This window comes from Perissodus microlepis, chromosome 12 (genome assembly GCF_051167445.1).
Source record: "Perissodus microlepis isolate ML-2025 ecotype Zambia chromosome 12, ASM5116744v1, whole genome shotgun sequence".
NCBI lineage: Eukaryota > Metazoa > Chordata > Actinopteri > Cichliformes > Cichlidae > Perissodus > Perissodus microlepis.
Window position 1 is genome coordinate 22,170,670 of NC_140472.1, and position 20,032 is coordinate 22,190,701.

Consider the following 20,032-nt stretch of genomic DNA (forward strand, 5'->3'; position numbering starts at 1 on the left):
ATAGAGACGCTTGGGAGATTTGTGAGGAGACTCCCTCTTACACAATGGCAGTCTTTTTTAATATCTTTGTTGCATTGTAGATCATAGATTAAGAGGACTGTTATATTAGAGATAATATGCTAATGTTAACTACACTTTCCCCTTATTTGACATAAAATAGTTCCACAGAGAGGCAGAGGCTGTGCTTTAGGGAGAGAGAGACTCTAAATTTCTTGTGTTTATTGGTTCTCTTCAGGTATTGATTTCCTTGCTTCCTATCCATCTGTCTTTCACTGTTGTTTCCATCCTTCAGACACCGGGCCACAGAATCTGGAGGACAGTGTGTCAGTGTGATAAAGTCTGTATGGTGTGTGTCAGTGTGTGGTGGAAGGAGAGCTGCTTTGAGAGACACAGCTAGAAGAATCGGTCACACCTGGACGCAGGTGAAGTGCTTGCAGTTCATTTATTCTGACAGACCAACAAGCAGGAGACAGTGCTCAATAACATGCTCTGCTGCAAACAACTCATGTAAAATGCACGCTGACATACAAACATAAAAACGTCTGCATATAAATATTAAGTGGATGGGACAGAGTGTATACTTGATTTATGTAGTGTGTGTTTTTGCAATGGTACTGAAAAGCAGACGAGGCTAATAAAACCCCCATGGCCAAACACCTGAAGTTGTAGATAGACGCCTGTGTTTAGGAATGACTGATATTTACATCTCTCACATGAACACCTTTCCATAGCTGTTTGTCAGGTCTTAGCTGCTTTAGGGAGACTGAGTCCGGCATCATTTATCATGCATCACCATACTGCCCACACAGGGGTGGGGCGTTTGCGTGCGTGGGTTGGCGATGATGTTGGGTTGTGAGTGTGGTTTGGTGATGGTTGTAGTTCATGATGATAAGTCAAGAATTCCAATTAGCAATACTTTCTATTTTTTGCCTACGCCATGGCTCACAATATGAAGTGCCTTGAAGTAACTATTGTTTTAATTTGGCAGTCTAGAAATAGAATTTAATCGGATTGGATTGAACCAAATTGAACTGAAATACAGATCTATCATTTACTCTTAAAACATTGTTCATCCCTACAGCTTAACATCGTACCAGTAGCTCTACCTCCTTCTCATGTTCACTCATTAAACTGTTGCCTACATCAGAGTGATGTAAACTTGGGTTGGGTTAATGCAACGAGCCCTTTAAGTTATTAGCAAAAAGTATTAATGAGGCTAATGTTTAGAAGCCCCCCACAGACTTAAGAATGTGTGATGTAGAGGGGATGAGGGCACTAATTCTCCAAAGTGCCCTAATAACTAATGGATTAGCAAAGCTTTCCATTAGCCAAAGCCTTGATCGTGCTAGGCTAATGCGCTGTTTCTAGACTGGAACAATGCAGCTAGTTAAAAAAAAAAAGTTAGTTAGCATGCCAGCTATAATACACATGTACAGACTGAGTAATTTCACTAGATGTCCTCAGCTCAAAAATCAATCTCAGTGCCAGTTTTATTTAAATAGCACAATCCATTTCACGTGAGCTATGAAAAATAAAAACATTAAAACTATGGCAAAAATAAGAGAAAACAAAAAAACAAGACAAAAACTAAAAAATAGAAATTAACATGCACACAAACTCACACAGTTATTAACTGTAAGCTACTGAGAATAAAAAGGTTTCAAGTCTATTTTTGAATGTAGACACAATTGCAATTGACCTCAGGTCAGCGGGCAGCTTGTTCCAAAGAAGAAGACCACAGTAAGTGAAAGCACCTTCAGCACACTTAGATCTAATTCTGGGAACTGTCTTATGATCCTCAGCCGATGACCTGAGGAGTCTAGTTGGGTTATAGACACTGAGCAAGTCAGAGATGTACTGAGGGTCCAAACCATTGAGTGCTTTATGAACTCAAAGAAAGAGTTTAAAGGGGATTCTGTAATGAACTGGGAGCCAGTGACGTGACTTCATCACTCGGGTTACGTGTTCAACTATTCAGAGACATGTAGGCTCACTCGCACAGGTCTAACAACCCTGTGATAGGCCCAGGTGCAGATATTTTTCAGGCCCTTACTGCCACATCATATTGAGCAAACACACATCATATACTCTTTCCTCCTCTTTCACACAGACACACAAACACAGGCTGCATTAACTAGCATGTGAGCTGCATATTCCTAGATTTATACTGTGCATTTAGACATTTGAACATTTTATTTACACTGCCTTTGACATAGTATTTTATTCTATTATATGTCCACTTTCTGCCGTGACCAAGCATATCTTATCTCTCTCATCTCTTAAAAAACATTGGCCTTTGGTTCACAATGACTTAAAGTACAACTATAGTACAACTCCCATAACATGTCAACAAACTTTAATAAAATGCAGCAAGTATAACCATGCCGTGTAATGTGGAGGGCTCTGTTTGATAGACATGCTGACTGGGGCTATGGTGCACTGCACAGGCTGCACCATCTGACTGTCTTTGCTCACTTGCTCACTAGACATGACTGGACTTACCTGTGCTCAAACATTAGGTTCCTGGTAGATCGATTCTGGGCTCAATGATTTTTAAGAATAGAGGCTGTGACTAAGCAGCATGGTGAGAGTTTGTGAAGTTTAATCATATATTGTTAGAGTTTAATTAATTCCTCAAAAGTGGACTTGAACAATGGGCAGTGAGACTGAAACTGTATTAGCTTCTACACATTAATCATCTACATCAATGCAGAATGAAATGGTTTTTTGGGTATAAACCCTTCAGCTATTGCTAAAAAGGAAAATTGCTTCCAACAATGTTTTTGCCAGTTAATTACAAAAAGGGTTTGCGTTCATATATTTAAAGTTATTGCTCATAAAATCAGATCAGTGTCCTGGAACTGCTTGAGTGACAACTTCAGCCAGTCAGTCAACTTCAACTCAAACTGTTTTTGAGCAGACCATCCCTCATACGTATTTAATCTTCTGTGTTAACTTTTTTGTTTACAATTTCAGACAAATAAAGAGTGACATGAATTTGGTTTTAGGGTGACTGTAACATCTCGTAAATAAATAAGGCCAGTGATGCTTGAACTAACGTGAATTAATTAAACTTGATTTAATTAAACAAACTGAATTAAACTACAAAAAGAAATTAATCAGACAGCACGCTATGCATCAGTAAAACACGCATGCACACAAATCTACAGGCACGCATACTAATTTCTCCTGATTTGAGACTTCATCCTCACCTCTTTGAACACTTTGAAATCCAACTCATTAGGTTGTTTTTGTGCAACCAGCTGACACGGTATTCATTGTCATATTGTATAGGTCACATGTTACACACACACACACACACTTGCACACATGCAGTGCTTTATTCTGCCCTCTCAGCACAATGATTCTGTCTCCTCGAGCTTCTCTTTTTCTGAAACTTTTTTTTCTTTTCACTTTCTTTCTTCGGCTTTATTTTTGCAGTGTCAACAGATTACTCCCTGTGGCATTACACAGGCTGACTGTGTGTGTTTTAGATTGTGCTAACTTGCTTTTATACATTGCCATTTCACAGTTTGTGTGTCTGCATCTCTGTTTGTGTTGCTATACTGTCTTTAAACATTCTTTCACCGCTCTTTGTTTTTCTCAGTGAATCTGTGACAGGATTTTAGTCAGCTAGGAGTAAAATAAACACTGCTAACATTAAAGGATGCAGTGAGGAGCAGAAGAGGAGGATGAAATGAGGATCGGGATAGATAAGGGATGGAAAAGGGAGAGGGAAAGCTGGGGACTTTCAGAGAGGCAAACAAAAAACCAAAGCAATAAAGAGGTGAAGAGTCAAAAGAGTGAAGAAGCAAGGATAGGTGAATGTTTATGTTGCCATGAGGGTAAACAAGAGATGATGGAGAAAGCGGCTGGTGAGTGAAGATGTTGCGAAAGATTGGGAGGTGAAAATCGAAAGATTCTGAAGGAGGAATGTTAGATAGGATGTGGCACGGGAAAGCAGATGATTCCAAACTGAGGACACTGTATAGTATTCTGCAGTGCTGTAAGGCACTTAAAATAAAAATCACTGCAAGACTGTGACTCTGAAATGATTGGGGCTGAAAGGTAAGCACTCAGAGGGGCTGTTTTGAACAAGAAGGGAGATAACAGAGGAGTGGGTTGAGAGGGTAGGAGGTAGAGGTATATTTGATAGCACTAGAGGCCTAACAGGAAGGAATAAGAAGTGAAGTAAGCACACACAAAGTGTCTCATTGCTGAGGAGAATTTAGGAAGCGGAGCACAAAAAGTCTCTGGCAAAAGTGACATATTTTGAATAGATATATTTATGAGTCCTTATGTTTTCTAATAGCGTTTTACATCACGGGAACACTGTTACTACTCTGCTACCATATATCTGTTTAATTATACTTCCTTCTTTCTCTTTCTAGACAACACAACATATGACTGTAATAGCTTGGTATTCATAATAAATGTCCAGTGCATTTGGAAACAATCTCCAAAATGTTTTTCCGGGCCCTTTAATTAACTCTGCAATGTGGTGACCTTGCTTTGGTGCACTCTTACTCTCTTAGAAAGACTCCTAGGGTCAACAGTATGACATATACTTTCACTGCTGATTTTTCTTAGAATAAAACAAGTAGTACAACGTTTTTTCTATGCTTTGAAATGTAATATATGCCTTCTTTTTTTCTTCTTTGTCTGCTCCCTCCTTCCGCTAGCCTGTGAGCTGATGAACCGTGGAATCCTGGCTCTGGTCAGTTCAATTGGCTGCATGTCGGCAGGCAGCCTTCAAACTCTAGCTGATGCCATGCACATCCCCCACCTCTTTATCCAGCGCTCCCCAGCGGGAACACCCCGTTCAGCCTGCCCACCGACCAGTCGAGTCCCTGGAACAGATGACTACACCCTAATGGTTCGCCCACCTGTCTATCTCAATGAGGTCATCATGCAAGTGGTATCTGAGTATAGCTGGCAGAAGTTTGTTCTCTTCTATGATTCTGATTTCGGTAAGGAAATATATATCTATCTGTCTGTCTGTCTGTCTGTCTGTGTCCATTACATACAAACGCGACATTTTAGTAGGTTATGAAGACGATCTGCTTTAACTGCCGTCTCCAACAGTACATTACAGAGAAAGATAATGGACACACTTCCTTTTTGTTTTTTTCTTACCTTCTCTTGCCCAAACACACATGGATAGACAGGTGTATGCATGTGTATACGTGTGCCAGGGCACACTGAAAGAGGCAACCTGTGTCTTCATGCAAGTGACACATCTGTTTGTGTGGATGCGTTACTTTTCTTTATCTCGCGACCACGCTTTCTGGTCCATTAATTCTATCATTAGACCAGAAACATCCTGTGTCCCTTTTATAAAGAGCCGAAAAGATTTGTCAACCTTGGTCAGTTTTCTTCAACAGAAATCTAATATTTCTTTTGCTGTTGGTGTGTGTGCAGATATATATGTTGTTGGGTTTTTTTGTTTTGCTTTTTTGTAGTATCTGTGCATGACGTTTGTTGGGGCTGCATAAGTTGTACGATTAGTGACCCCACCCTTTGCAATTTCTTGTCTACAACAAACCTATTATCTCTTTACTCAGTTGATCCTCTCCTTGTGTTTGAGGTTACAAACTTGATCAAACTCTCATATACCATATACCCTTTCAGTATATGTCTACACGGGGTCAAGAGCATGTTCTGGTCTGATTTATCCTCCTCATCACTAGATTGACTGCCTGTCATTGTAGGGCTTTCCTTCCAGGTCAACCATCTATCTTTACTTTCATTTCAAAAGGTGATACAGAAGATAAAGGTACTAAGGCAAAGCTTCTAATAGGTTAAAACTCAGAAAAAAATACTTTGGTATCATGCTTGCTAATGGAAAACACCAGCAGTGACATCATTCATTGGTGGGTCTACTGAAGTACAGCACTAAGAGCTTTAGCTCATAGAAAGCAATGTATACGCTTTCTGCCCTAGGTGATTCATTCTTGATTTACTTGTCATAGCCATAATGGAGCTCCATTCCCCTCATTGCAGTCAATTTACACAATCAATATGTTGTATGCATTGAACTCCGATGGGATCACTCCTGTGGACATATTTATAAGTTGAAGGTTGAAGCATTTAGTCAGTGTACTGAGAACAGTAGGTCATAAAATGTATCTTCTAACTAGGCAGCTCTGCCAAGCATTTTATACTGAATGAATACTGAACATTGTTAATGGTGCCCTTTTAGAAATGCTAATGCTAACAGCATAATAAAACAACAGTTGAAAACAGAATTTTTATCCAGTCTGGTAGTTGATAGTCTATATTCCAAAAGCAATTTCAAGTGTGCTAAGAACCACAGTCTTCCTCTATGAGTCTGCTACACTGTTAGCATAATGTTAGCTAATGTTTAACATGGCATTAGTTTGTGGAGAAAGATTAATGTTACAAGGTCTTCAGTGATAAAAACAAAACACACATTTAAAAAACAGAGAAAACCTCAGCAATCAGATGACCCCCTGCGAGGAAGCACTTCAGACTTGACAATAGAAAGAAAAATATTCCCTTTTAATAGGAAAGAACCTCTGGTAGAAACAGCTAGGCCGGTCGGGGTGTCACATTGAATATATAGATATACAACTAATGTGTGTCTGACAATAACTTTTAAATCCAAAAGTTTTTGTCAGAGTTAACAGGTCGAAACCTTTCATTATACTCAAACCCGGTAGGTTTAGTTTTCTCTCTTGATTATGCAAAGTTTAGCAATCCTGTGGAAGCCTTCCATACACACCACGAGGTCTTTAAAATTGCATGCAGATTATGAAATGATATATTTATTCCTTCAGGGATACGTTTTTTCTAACCTTGCTTTTATCATGACTGTACGTGGATTTTTTTACCTTTTCAAGCTAGCACTTGTTAAACCACCCATTTTAAATCTAAAATTACTCCCAAATGTACCGTTTACATGTAATATAGTAAAATTATATGTAATATAATGTACAAAAGATACATATACACACACGCATGCAGACACATGTTGGTACTTCACTTTAATCCCTCCGCCGTCTGTGACCACTGATTCATCAGATGGATAATCTGGGGTTTCTCCATGCTGTTCTCTCAGCCACAGAAGGCCCCTTTAAAGACATCACTGCAGTTCCCTAATGGCTTAACCTCCTGTTTAAGGAGAAAAGGCAGAGGCAAGAGAGAGAGAGAGAGGGAGAAACTTAGAGAGAAGCAGAAAGAGAAACAGAGATGGTCTTTTAAGATGATAGCAATGTTCCCAAAAGGCCTTGCTTCTGTACAAGGAGAGTTCTTTAGAGAACAGACAGTCAAGTGTGTCCTCTCAAATGAAGCTACGGTGAAACTGTCCCAATCCCTATTTTCAGCTCTACTGGTGCATTCCGGACACTGAGAACACGTTTTCTCTCTATCATTTTTCCCTCCCTTCTCACGGTTTATCTCTCTTCTCCATTTTCCTTTTCTTCTCTGACCACCTATGTGATTTTTCTTCCAGTTTTTCCTCAGGTGTCTAATATTCTAACTGTAAAATATGATGTATGTTGAAAATTAGAATGACAGTTGTCGTTACCAACTGAGTGACCTTGCTCATAATCCACTCAGAACCATAGGATCATTGGCCTCGTTGGAAAAACACAGGGAGCACCGCTTTGTGGAAAAAACCCTGTTGACATTAAGATGATTTGTTTTGCTTTGCTGTTAGCCAATGACAAGAGGGACCTTAGGCACAATGGAAAAAGGTTATAGCTGCATGGAAAAGCCATTTTAAAACTGTGCTGTGTGGTTAACAGCATTTTATTTTTTCTTATTCTGAAAAATCAATACAGTTGCTGAATATGAGTTTCTGTGTGGATAAATGCACTTATTGCTTTTAGAATGTTACTGGAAATCTTATTAGAGTGGAGGAAAAATTCATGTGATCCCCTGTTGAATTTGTAAGTTCGCTTACTTACAAACAACAAAATATCAACCAAAAATTCATAGAAACACATTACATAAAAGTTGTAATTTGATTTGCATGTGACTGAGTTAAATAAGTATTTGAATCATAAGTAAAACATGATTTAGTACTTGGTAGAGAAACCTTTGTTACCAATTACAGCAGTAAGCTGTTTTTCTGTAGTTGGTCACCAGGTTTGCACACATTTCAGGATATTGTCCCACTTCTCTTTACGGAAACTCTCTAAATTCTTTAGGTTTCTTAGTTGCTGCTTGACAACTCGAACTCTGGCCACTCTTTGACCTTAATGTGCATCTTCTTTAGTCACTCCTTTGCTGCCTTGGCGATATGTTTTGGGTCATTGTCATCATGAAAGAACCATCTTCAGTGTTCTTGCTGAGGGAAGGAGGGATGTTTCTTTGTGCTTGACTGTCAGAACGGTGTTTTTTGGGTCATGTTCAGCATTTCTCTTGACAAACATAGATTAGTTGAGTTGATGTTTCTAAATAACTGGAAAAGCAGTTGTCACCTTTTCACCAAGCTTCCTGCTAATGGTCCTGTAGCCCATTCCATCCTTGTGCTGGTCTACAGAGGATGTACCTGACATCCTTTAACAGCTCTTTGGTCTTGCCCATGGTGGTGGATAAGTTGGGATGTATGAAACTGGTTCTGTGCACAGTTGAGCTTTATCAAACAATGAGTGTCAATCAGGAGTATCCATAATAGATTAACTGATTGATTGATTGATCGTAATCTGTTTGCCACATAGGCATAAGGTCAATCTGCAGGACTCAGAATTCGGGTTGTAGGGGCTCAAATACTTATTTCTCCCAATGGCAAGTGAATTCCATATTATCTTTGAGGTCACAGATAATATATACTTAATTTTTGACCTCATTAATCCACAGATTGTGACATCAAAAACAGCTATATGCCATTAGGCTGACTATTGCGAAGTCACTTACGTATATGCATCAACATATTACTTTCCTCACAAAGACTCCAACACTAAATTTACTTTGGAGGTCAATAGAAAAACTCTGCAAATTATATGTCATAATATTGTAAATGCTGCAGTTTCCTGTGCTAAACGTGGGTTTGTGTAGGTCCATTGTAATTAAAAATGACTGTCACCTTGAAGAGTACTGCCTAACGAGGTATGTTAGTAGTTTTAAAACAAAATGTTATACTTTCAAATCGACCATATTTTCATCTAAACTTCCTTTTAACAATTTTTCTGTACGGAGCAGTGGACGAGATGAGTAGCATGGACCTCCTTGTTCCATTTTTCCCCACTATTGCACTGTGAAAAGTGTGAAAATGCCACTGCTGCCACAGCTTGTTATGTATGACTTTGCTGTGCTGATGTTACACTAAAGAGTGTCATGCCACCTTGCATTGAGGAAAGAAAGAAAGAAAGAAAGAAAGAAAGAAAGAAAGAAAGAAAGAACTGTAATACTGTTGACTACACAGTCAACTGGGGAAAGAAAAGTGTTTAAACACTAGGTCTTCTGGGATTTTTCTTTCTGAAAACGGTTTTATATTCAGAAGTAACAGAATTGAAAATTTGTCTATTTTTTAATGAAAAAAACAATAGCAATAAAGATAACCAAGTTTGGAAACACAGTATTGACTTTCCACTGCACATTGCAGTCACTTGTGTTATTATACAGATGAGTAACAAATTAAAGGAGAAAGCCAACATCAGAAAAAGTAAGAAAATGGTAAATCGAGTGGTGTTTTGGCAGAACTTTTCTATTCCATCACTCAGTCACTTTTACTTAGTGTTTTTTCTATCAGAAACATTCTGACATTGAGAGATATATGGGGGTAAGTAGGGGTTGAATATTTTTCCCTAAGAATACTTTGACCTCATTTGGTATTTTCATAATGGGGGTGGGGAGCATTGTCATACCTCTCTCCATAATTCGCCATTACTCTTCAGTAGTGATGCGCGAATCATGAACGAATCGTTCAATACTCGAGAATCACTTTACTGACTCATGAATCATGATTCACAAGCCCAACTGACTCACTGGCTCATCTCTGTTGCTGTTAGCAGCAATGTATCTAGCTTATAATTAAAATCGTGGAGAAAAACACAACATCCAGTATCATAACAAAAAAATTTCTGCTCTGAACTGGAAGAAAAAACCCTGAGTAGAAGCTCACATCAAGAAAATAGCTCCTCGGTTCACAGTAGCATCGCTCTGCTAACATGCTAACAGCACATTTGAGCTACTCACCCCCTCCCTTCCTGTGCTGAATCGTAAGCGAATCACTCAGGACTCGCTCACCCCCTCCCTCCTGTGCTGAATCATAGAGCGAATGAATCACTCACTCACTAACCCCCTCCCTCCTGTGCTGAATCATAAGCGAATCACTCAGGACTCGCTCACCCCCTCCCTCCTGTGCTGAATCATAGAGCGAACGAATCACTCACTCACTCACTCAGCCCCTCCCTCCTGGCTCACAGCTTCTTCTTCTTCTTGGTTGGCAACCAATGTTAAGGTGCATTACCGCCCCCTGGCTCACAGCTCAGTGGACATTTAGATGAGAAAATATATATTTAACACATTTAAGGAAAATACTAATAAAATAAAAAATAAAAATATATTAAAATAAAATAAAAATAAATAAATGTTTATTAAGCAATTTTGATAGGAAATTGCTTAATTTTAGAAATGTTTTTGCTCTTTTTTGCTCTATAAAATAGTTGTTTTCTTTTAGAATCATTCATCTTAGCAGTAGGATTTACATGAAAAGAGAAACAAATTAAGTTTGAGTGAAAATGTACATTTTTTGCACTCTCTGGTCGACTGACTCAGTGAATCAAATGACTCAAAAACCCGATTCACTTTGGTGAGTGACTCATTAAAACTCGATTCAGTAAAAAGAATCAAATTTACCATCACTACTCTTCGGTCTGGTCAAGATCTGACTTTATCAAGGCTTCAGCAAATTATTCACATTATTTCATTTTCATCAAACTATTCATCATTCATAGATGCTGGCACGGAAGACACCACTCCCATCAGGACAGAAATGTTTCATCACTGGGAAAGGTGGTTGCGTAGAACAACTTTATGTATATATTAACATTTTCTTTAATACTAAGTTTGTTGGTATGCCTGCTCAAGTATGCCTGTTTTACATTTTAAATGGAAGAAGATGATCGGTTGATCTCCACACCATCATTGGAGTGCTATATATTTATTAGGGGTGCAATGATACAAAAAATTCACGGTTCGGTTCGATTCTTTGGTGTCCCGGTTCGATATTTTTTCGATACAAAAAAATGTTCATGCTTTTTTAATTTGTCATTTATTAAAATTATAAATATATATTTTAACTCAAAAGTACAGTTTTTAAATTTAATGTTGCTGAAATAACAAAGTAATAAAAAAATAAATCTATCTGATCGAGAAATCACTCATCTTTGGAAAAGAGAGTTTATTACAGAGAAATGGCTCTTTCCAAAATAAAAGCTATACTATACGCTTCTTCTGGGGTATACTCTCAGCAGCATATTAAACATATCAGGTACCTGTTTTACTTTTTTCCATGACATGCTTACCTTCAGGGTCATACTTCACATGAAGACCAAAATAGTTCCAAAGGCCAGATCTGAATGAGGGTGGGGAACGAGCTTAGCTTCTGTCTTGCTAGCTTGCACTGCGCTCAGTGGATCTGCGCTCGACACTGCAGCCTAGGCGGAGTAGTCGAACGCAGATCCACTGAGCGCTCAACACAGACAGCATCATCAGAAGAAAAGTTGATAAAATAAATTAAAAATTTTGTATTGTTCGATATATATGCGTACCGAACCGAAAGCACTGTATCGAACGGTTCAATATCGATGCGAGTATCGTTGCACCTCTAATATTTATAGCATGACAAGCATATTAAAAATCACTCAGAGCTAATTATTTCTTCTCAGATTGCTCCTAAAGGGACAAAGTACCCACTCACTAGGGCTGCCACGATTAGTCGAGTTGTCAAGATTCCGTCGACTATCAAAATCGTCGACGACTAATTTAATAGTTGATGAAGTCGTTTGAAGCTTTGTAAGATCCCAAAAGACGCAGGAATAAGTAGTAGGATCTAAGAGTGTAATAACGAACTGAAACAGAAGATGGCAGCACTGCATGTACAAGGATGCCAGCTGCTGTTAAACCCCAAAGAAGAAGAAGCAGTGTCCGGTATCGTAGCGGTGTGCAAATTCAGGAACCGCATCCTCCTCAGCCCACATTTGTAGGCCGATTACGTTACAGCGACACGACGAAGACTGTCCAAATTCGAAGACTCTTCCAAATGCGGCCTTCATTTCCCCAGATTTGAAGGATGGGTCAGTTGTATCCTTCGTGGCCCAACCTATCCCAGAATTCATAACGCGGCCCAGCTCAGTTTTCAACAATGGCGGCAGCTACTTTAATATTACTGTTATTATTCATTGTGGGTCAAAAAAAAAAAGTTTTCAGATATTTTCAGGTGAGCATGTAGCTGTGTAAACCTCAAATATCTGCTCAGTTTATCAAGACATCACATATTTTCTTTTTTTTTTTTCTTTTTTTTTTTTTTTTTTGCCTGTCCCGTTTGGCTCTTTTGCCATCAGAATTATTGTCTAAAGGCGAGGAAAGATGCCCAACGGATTTACTTTACCAAATGGACCATCCCAGCCTTGCCGTAATGGTCTATTTGATTCACCTTTTATTGTTTATTTTATTTTATTTTTACTTGTTAAATACGGGACAGACTGGGGAAAAGAAAGGGGAGAAAGAAAGAGGGAAAGAAAAACAGCGGGGAAGAGGGAGGGGGATAAAGGGCAAAAAACAAAAAAAACAACAAAATAAGCAGACAAAAAATACATATATCAATCACCTGGATCACCTGTTGAGAAAGAAAAAAGAGAAAACAAGCAGAAGAAAGAAAAAAAGAGCAACATAATAAACAACATCACGATGATCTATGGGAATGTAACAGTAAATACTAAATATTAAACATTATTGTGCAGCACGTAAGATCGACAGCACACAGTGTGCTTTGAGGTAGGAGCCAAAAAGGGTGTAGTTTGTGTGTGTGAGTCCTCGTGTGTACACCTGTGAGCATGAGCGCGCTTGTATTTAAAAGGTTCCTTCATGTAATGATCTGCTAAACATCACATATTTTCAAAAGCGCTCTGACGTTTTCGGAGACGTCTGTTACCCACCAGCTTGATAGCTAGCCAGGGTTCAAAGCTCACTAGAGCCCGTGAGAACACCGGACTCCCGGCAAATCGTTTTCAAACCCACCACCGTCTTTCGCTACTCAGGTTAAACAAGATATGTAAGTCACTTAGATAACTTAAAAATGTTATTGTTTGGCTTTTTTTTTGGTATTTTTTAGTACATTTGTTCCTGAATAAATCGGTTTGGCTGAGATTAAAGTTATCGTTTTTGGGGGTTTTTTTGTGTCCCGTTTGGATCTTTAGCCATCAGAATTGTTGTCTTAAGGCCAAGAAAGATGCCAAGCAGATTTATTTTACCAAGTGGATCATCATGGCCTTGCCATATTGGTCCATTTGATTGACCTTTATTATAATTATGAATTTATTTTATTTTCGGTTGCTACAAACGGGACAGACATGACTGGGGGATAGGACAGGGAGAAAGAATGAAAGAAAGAGAGGGAGAGAAAGAAAACCAAAGTGGAGAAGAGACGGTGAGAAGGGGGGGAAGAAAGAAAAAAAACAAACAAACAAAACACCTGGATCACCTGTATGGAGAAAAAAAACAGAAGAGAAAGCAAACAACAAAGAGCAACATAATAAAAACAAAACAAAACAGCACCATCACAATAAACTAGCTAGCAGTAGATAACAGTAGATACTAAATAATAAACGATATTGTGCAGCACGCAAGATAGACAGCGCACAATGTGCTTTGAGGCAGCAGCCAAGAAAGGTGTAGTCCGCGTCTGTGAACACCTGTGTGTACACCTGTGTGCATACCTGTGTGGATCAGCATGCTTGTATTCCAAAAGTTTCTCCATGTAACGATCTGCTAGGGAGTGTGGGGAGCCATAGCCCCGTCCACCAGGGTATGAAGCAGGTATGGAGGAGATCCAGGCCCCAGATATCCAGAGGCCCCAGAGTACAAGGACCCGAGGAGGACCACCAAAGGGGGGGAACCGTGCCACCCTCCTGGGAAGAGCTGGGTAGAGCCCCAAACGAGAGGTCACCCCGCAGCTACGGAGCAGAGGCCAGAGGGGGTTGCAGTGGCGTGCCCGCAGGCTCTGCCGGCAGCCAGCTGTGCCAGAGAGGACCGAGCTTCAGGCCCAGAGGCCAGAGGCCTGAGGGCATCCCACCCCCCGGAAGGAGCCCAGCCGGGCCACAGGCGCCCAGCCCCGCCAATCGGCCACCAGGAGTGAGCCGGGACATACATGAGCGCCCAGCCCCAGACGACAAGGACCACCAACACACCAACGTCTGAGGGCATCAGCCACCGGCAGGGAGTGTGGTGAGGGGAGATAGGCCTCCGTACTTTAGAGGGCCTGAGATGTACCCAGAGAGGTTGAGTCTAAGACCCAACCTGACATATAGACACAGACGAACAGGCACACGCGGACACAAACGTGCATTCCCACCCCATATGCACAACCAAATACTCGGCACTCACCCAACGTGTAGACAGACACAAATAGACACTGCACAGACAGTCGCACTCCCCAAACATACTCTATATCCCAGGTCCAGGTACCCCCGCCCTCAGAGGGGCAAGCCGCACCTAGACCCAGGAGATGTAACCCTTCTCTCTGGGGTGGAGGCAAGCGGACCACCTCCTTATCTGCAGTAGCAGGGAGGCCCCGCATCCCAGACCCCAGTCTGACGGCCAGCACCTCCTCCCAGCCCCCCAGCCCTGACGGCTAACAGAACCGGGGTGAGTGAAGACCTCAAACCTCCCTACGCCCGCTCATATGTAGTGTTGCTGTGTGCTGTTCTAAAGTGCATTTAAAACTCAGGAGAGCATGGTACTAGCTTCCTCTCAGAGAGCAGCACGGCTCCTCCCGAAAACCCTTAGTGTCTAAATGCATTTAAAATTGAGGGTAGGGCACCAGCGCCAGAGGTGGGTTGGAGTACACCGACCATCCTCTGGATGCTGTAAAACGTGCCCACCCCCACGGCCCTATATGTATGTGTTATGTGAGAGTGTGAGTAATGTGGATGTCTAGGTTGCAGAATAAAATTGAGGCACAGGCGGCCAGAAGGGGACAGAGGGGGAGTGCCTCCCCTGCACCCTGGTGACATACCTGCACCCCAAGCCCTGCGTGTGTGGGTGGGTGTGGTAGACTGGGAATAGGGAGGCAGCTGAGGATGGGGAGGGAAGAAAGGGAGGGGCAAGCGGCCCCTCCCTGGGGCCAGCTCCCCCGCTGACCCCAGTAGGCACCCCCACACTCTGGAACCCACCAGGGCAAGGGGGCCCAGGCCCATCCGGACTGGGGCCCGCAGCAGCAGCACCGCCCAGCCCCACAGAGTCCGGGGCAGCCCACCCGACTCCACCCCAGAGAAAACTGCACCCACCCCATCATCCAATCATCTCCCAAACTACACAAGACAATAGACACCCAGGTTGAGTTCATTCTCCACCTCTCCTATATCTCTCCCCCCACCTGCAGAGTGAGCTCCTGTAGTGAGGAGACCACCTGCAAAGATATAACAACCTCCCCACCAGTTAGAGAGCCCCCTAGTTGGGCCGATGCACCAGAGGTCCCCTGCACTGGGGCTGAGCCCCCCTGTACCCACCCGCCCACTGCTCCGGCGACACAACAGCCAGGACCCAAGCCCCCAAGGCCCGGCCAGCACCCCAGACCGGGGGGCGGAGCACCCCCAGACCCCCAAGCCTCCACGCCCGTCCCGGACCCTCCCAGGGGCAGCCAGGCTACCAGGCCAGTAACCAGCGTCCGCCAGCACAGACCCTCCCCCATCTCCGCTGTACGCAGCCACAAGGAAAACACCATCTAAGAGCCCCCAGAGCTCCTAACCAGGTCATGGCCACATTCCCCAGGTTAGGCCCTCTAGGGAAACGTCCCTAGGGACTCCCCAGACGCCCTAAGGCCGTCCCTACCCCCATATCAACCACAATAGCGAAGGCAGGACCAAACCATGACCCCCCACCCCCACTAGGTGATGAAGCCGATCAAAAGAGCCCAAAGGGATTGATCAAATGTGATGGCAGACGTTGTATCAAGACTAATGTGATCTATTAGATGGTTTTTATATTGGTTAGAATTAAGATTATTTTTATTTTTCCAGTTAATGAGGACCATTTTCTTGGCAATGCATAGGGCCGTAAAAACAACGTGGGCTGTGTTTATTTCTGCAGTGACCTCATCCAAGTTGCCCAGCAAGCATACTAAAGGGGAGGCTGGAATGTTACATTTCAGACACTTTGATAAGTCTTCACATATCTCACGCCAAAATTTCTGAACTGGTGGACAGAACCAAAGAGCGTGGATGTAATTGTCCGGTGTATTTGCTGTGCAGTGTGAGCAGTTGTTGGAAGGCGTATAGCCCATCTTGAACATCCTGTTGAAAGACATCCTATGACCAGTATAGTGCACTCTGTGTAATATTTTGTATTGTATTAATTGCAAACTGGGATTTCTGATCCATTGAAAGGTTTTTAAGCATATCTGAGACCAAAGGTTTGGGTCTAAGTTGATTGATAAATCTGCTTCCCATTTTGCAATAGGAAGGGATATTGATTCATCTATTTTAGAAAGTGTTCTGTATATTTTAGACAATAATTTGGGGGGTTTTAGACTAAAAAATTGTACCACACTTGGTGGTGTTTGTAATTCAGCTTCACTGGGATTAAATTTCTTTTTTACTATGGATTTAATTTGTTGATATTCCAAAAATCGTTTCTTGTTGATCCCATATTGTGTAACTAGTCTGTCAAACGAAATAAAGTCTGTTCCTTCCAACATATGTTCCAAGTATTTAATTCCTTTGCAACTCCAATCTGGAAAGTTTATCATATTATTGTTTTGTAATATGTCCGGATTGTTCCAGATAGGTGTACGTTTGCATGGGATTAATGAAGACTCTGTCATTTTTAGAAACTCCCACCATGCTGTCAGAGAAGAGCTAATATTGATGCTTTTAAAGCATTCATGTCGTTTGATGTTTGAGCTGATAAATGGTAGGTCTGAAATTTCTAGGTTATTACATAGTGCCTGTTCTACATCTATCCAAGGTTCATCTAAGAGGGTGTGTTTAAACCATCTAGAGATGAACTGAAGCCTGTTGGCTAAAAAATAGTGATTAAAGTTAGGCAGATCTAATCCTCCTTTATCCTTGGTCCTTTGTAGTGTTTTTAAGCTGATACGTGGGGGTTTATCTTTCCAAAGGAATTTAGAAATATACGAGTCTAGAGATCTGAACCAATCTTGTGATGGCTTATTTGGGATCATTGAAAATAAATAGTTTATTTTTGGCAAGACCATTATTTTTTATAGCGGCGACCCTTCCCATGAGTGATAAGGGTAAAGATTTCCATCTGGCCAGGTCGCCTTCTACTGTCTTTAAAAGTGGGATGTGGTTTAATTTAGTTAATTCTGAAAGTTTAGGAGAGACATTAATACTTAAATATTGTTATATTTCCACATTGCAGTGGGGAAGGAGAAGAATTATGGAAGGAGCAATTAATCGGAAGAACTGTTGATTTCGACCAGTTAATTGAATAATCTGAGACACTTGAGAAAGAATTTATCAATGTAATTACCCCAGAGATATTGGTTTGTGAGTTTTGGAGAAAAAGTAACACATCATCTGCATAAAGGCTGATTTTATGTTCTATATTCTTACATTTTATGCCCTTAATTGTTGTAGCCTGTCTAATTGCTGCTGCTAGTGGCTCAATAAAAATTGCAAACAGTGAAGGGGAGAGTGGGCATCCCTGTCTGGTGCCCCTCAGAAGAGAGAAGCTGGAGGATGTTTGGTCATTTGTTCTGACACAAGCTGTTGGGGAGTTATATAATATTTTTAACCAGTTTATGAAAGAGGGTCCAAAACCAAATTTATGTAAAGTTGCAAATAGAAATTTCCAGTTAACTCTGTCAAATGCTTTTTCTGCATCTAAAGAAAATATTATGGTTTCAATGTTTTTACTGCATGAGTAGTCTATTAAATTAAGTAATCTACGTGTATTTGTTGATGAGTGCCTACCTTTTATAAAACCAGTTTGGTCAGGATGAATTAAAAGGGGGGTTATTTTCTCTAATCTCTTTGAGAGAGCTTTGCAGATTATTTTAAGGTCTACATTAATAAGGGATATTGGACGATAGCTTGAAGGAAATACAGGGTCTTTGCCTGGTTTTTGTAAGAGACTGATATTTGCAGAGTTCATATTTGGTGGTAGTCTACCATTTTCTTTGATTTCCTGCAACATCCTGTGAAAAACTGGTGCCAGAATTGTCCAGAATTCTTTGTAAAAATCTGTTGGAAAACCGTCTGGACCTGGAGCCTTATTATTGGGCATACTTATCAGAGCTTCCTGGAGTTCACCTGGCGTCAGTGGCGAATCCAGTGCCATTGCTTGGGTGTCTAATAATTTTGGAAGAGTTATGCTGTCGAGAAATTGATCAATTTCGTTTTTAGATGGGTTTATTTGTGGTGTATATAAAGTTTCATAGAAATCCCTAAAAATTTTGTTTATTTTTTTAGGATCATATATTGTATTCCCAGATAAATCTTTAACAGCACATATAGTTGTTTTTTCTTTATTGATTTTTAACTGGTTTGCAAGAAATTGTCCGGATTTGTTACCGTGTTCATAATTTTGCAGGCGAAGTCTTTGTACTAAGAATTTAGTCTTTTTATTAATAATTTCATTTAATTCTAGTTTTGTCTTGCGTATTTTGTTTAATATTTCTTGATCTTGGTGTGACACATAGGCTTTTTCTAAGGATTTGATGTTTTTCTCTAGTTCCTGAATTTTTTTGTTTTCTTCTTTCTTCTTATGTGATGAGAAAGAGATTATTTTACCTCTCATCACGGCTTTCCCTGCTTCCCAGAGGACAGATGCTGATGTTCCAGGAATGTCATTAAAGCCTAAATATAGAGTCCATTCTCAAAGTTATCGTTTTTACACAGCTGAATAAACGTCAAGCAGACAACTGATTATCAGAAGTGTGAGATGCTCGAGAATATACTCCGGTGTCCTGTTATATTATAGATAGCAAGGAGCAGACAGCTGAGTTTATTAAACTCCACCGAGACAATCTGCAAATTTAATTAAAATTTAGTAAACTATCATCTTGTCTTTATTTTTAGTTAGCACATACCTTAAACACCTCAAGCTGTAAGCTAATGATAGTTATATAAGAGCTGATGCATGCTGGCGCAATAAGCTGTACGTTTTACGTCCAATGGATGCATGATCTGATTAGTCGACTGTTGTGGGATTTCTCTTTAGTGTATTGTCCTTTAATGTATTGTCTTGATGAAATGCTTTCATGTTACTTAGTTTAGTACGTCTGGTTCACACCTCATTCACGCCGGGAAACAGATAGTGAGAAACTGGTGAATGTCTCCCAGGAGACGGAAGCTCACACAGGAAGACTTGACCCCAGAGTGGGGGAGATTCACACAGGTGATAGAGAGTTTTTCTGTTTAGAGCCAAGGTGTGAACTGCAACTGTAAAAGCCTTTTGTTCTGCGACTGTGTATAAAAGGGACCTGAATTGTTCATTATCAGAGACGACTTTCAGTGCCCCCTGACTGACGTCCCTCCTTATGCATGAGATAGCTGAAATAAAGGTGTTGTTACAACTCATCATGTCTGCAGGCTTTGGTAATTAAAATTTCCACAACATCGACTAATCGCAAAAATAATCGGTGACTAGTCGACTATCAAAATAATCGTTTGTGGCAGCCCTACCACTCCCCCAGAGATTTAGGCAAGGAGTGTTTTTCTTAGTTTCTTTAAATAACAATTGATTTAGTCTCATTTCTGTACAAAGCCTTTTTAGAATTTCTTTGCATAAAAAAGACACCAACCAGGAGAGACAGAGTTCCACCTGTTTAATGGAGATGTGGCTGCAGCAAAGGGAGAGGTGGGCTAGAGGCTCCAGA

The 20,032-nt window shown here is 40.8% G+C and overlaps 1 protein-coding gene across 3 annotated transcripts in view; it reads left to right on the forward strand.

Moving 5' to 3' along the window:
- grid2 (glutamate receptor, ionotropic, delta 2) overlaps nt 1-20,032 on the forward strand; it is a 523,204-nt gene that overhangs the window by 286,273 nt on the left and 216,899 nt on the right. For all 3 annotated transcript variants that reach the window (XR_014801858.1, XM_084947220.1, XM_084947219.1), the window contains exon 3: nt 4,683-4,970. Coding sequence is in view for 2 of the 3 variants with exons in the window: in XM_084947220.1 (XP_084803346.1) it covers nt 4,683-4,970 (288 nt within the window). In the remaining variant the exon portion in view is untranslated. The remainder of the gene's footprint in view (nt 1-4,682; nt 4,971-20,032) is intronic.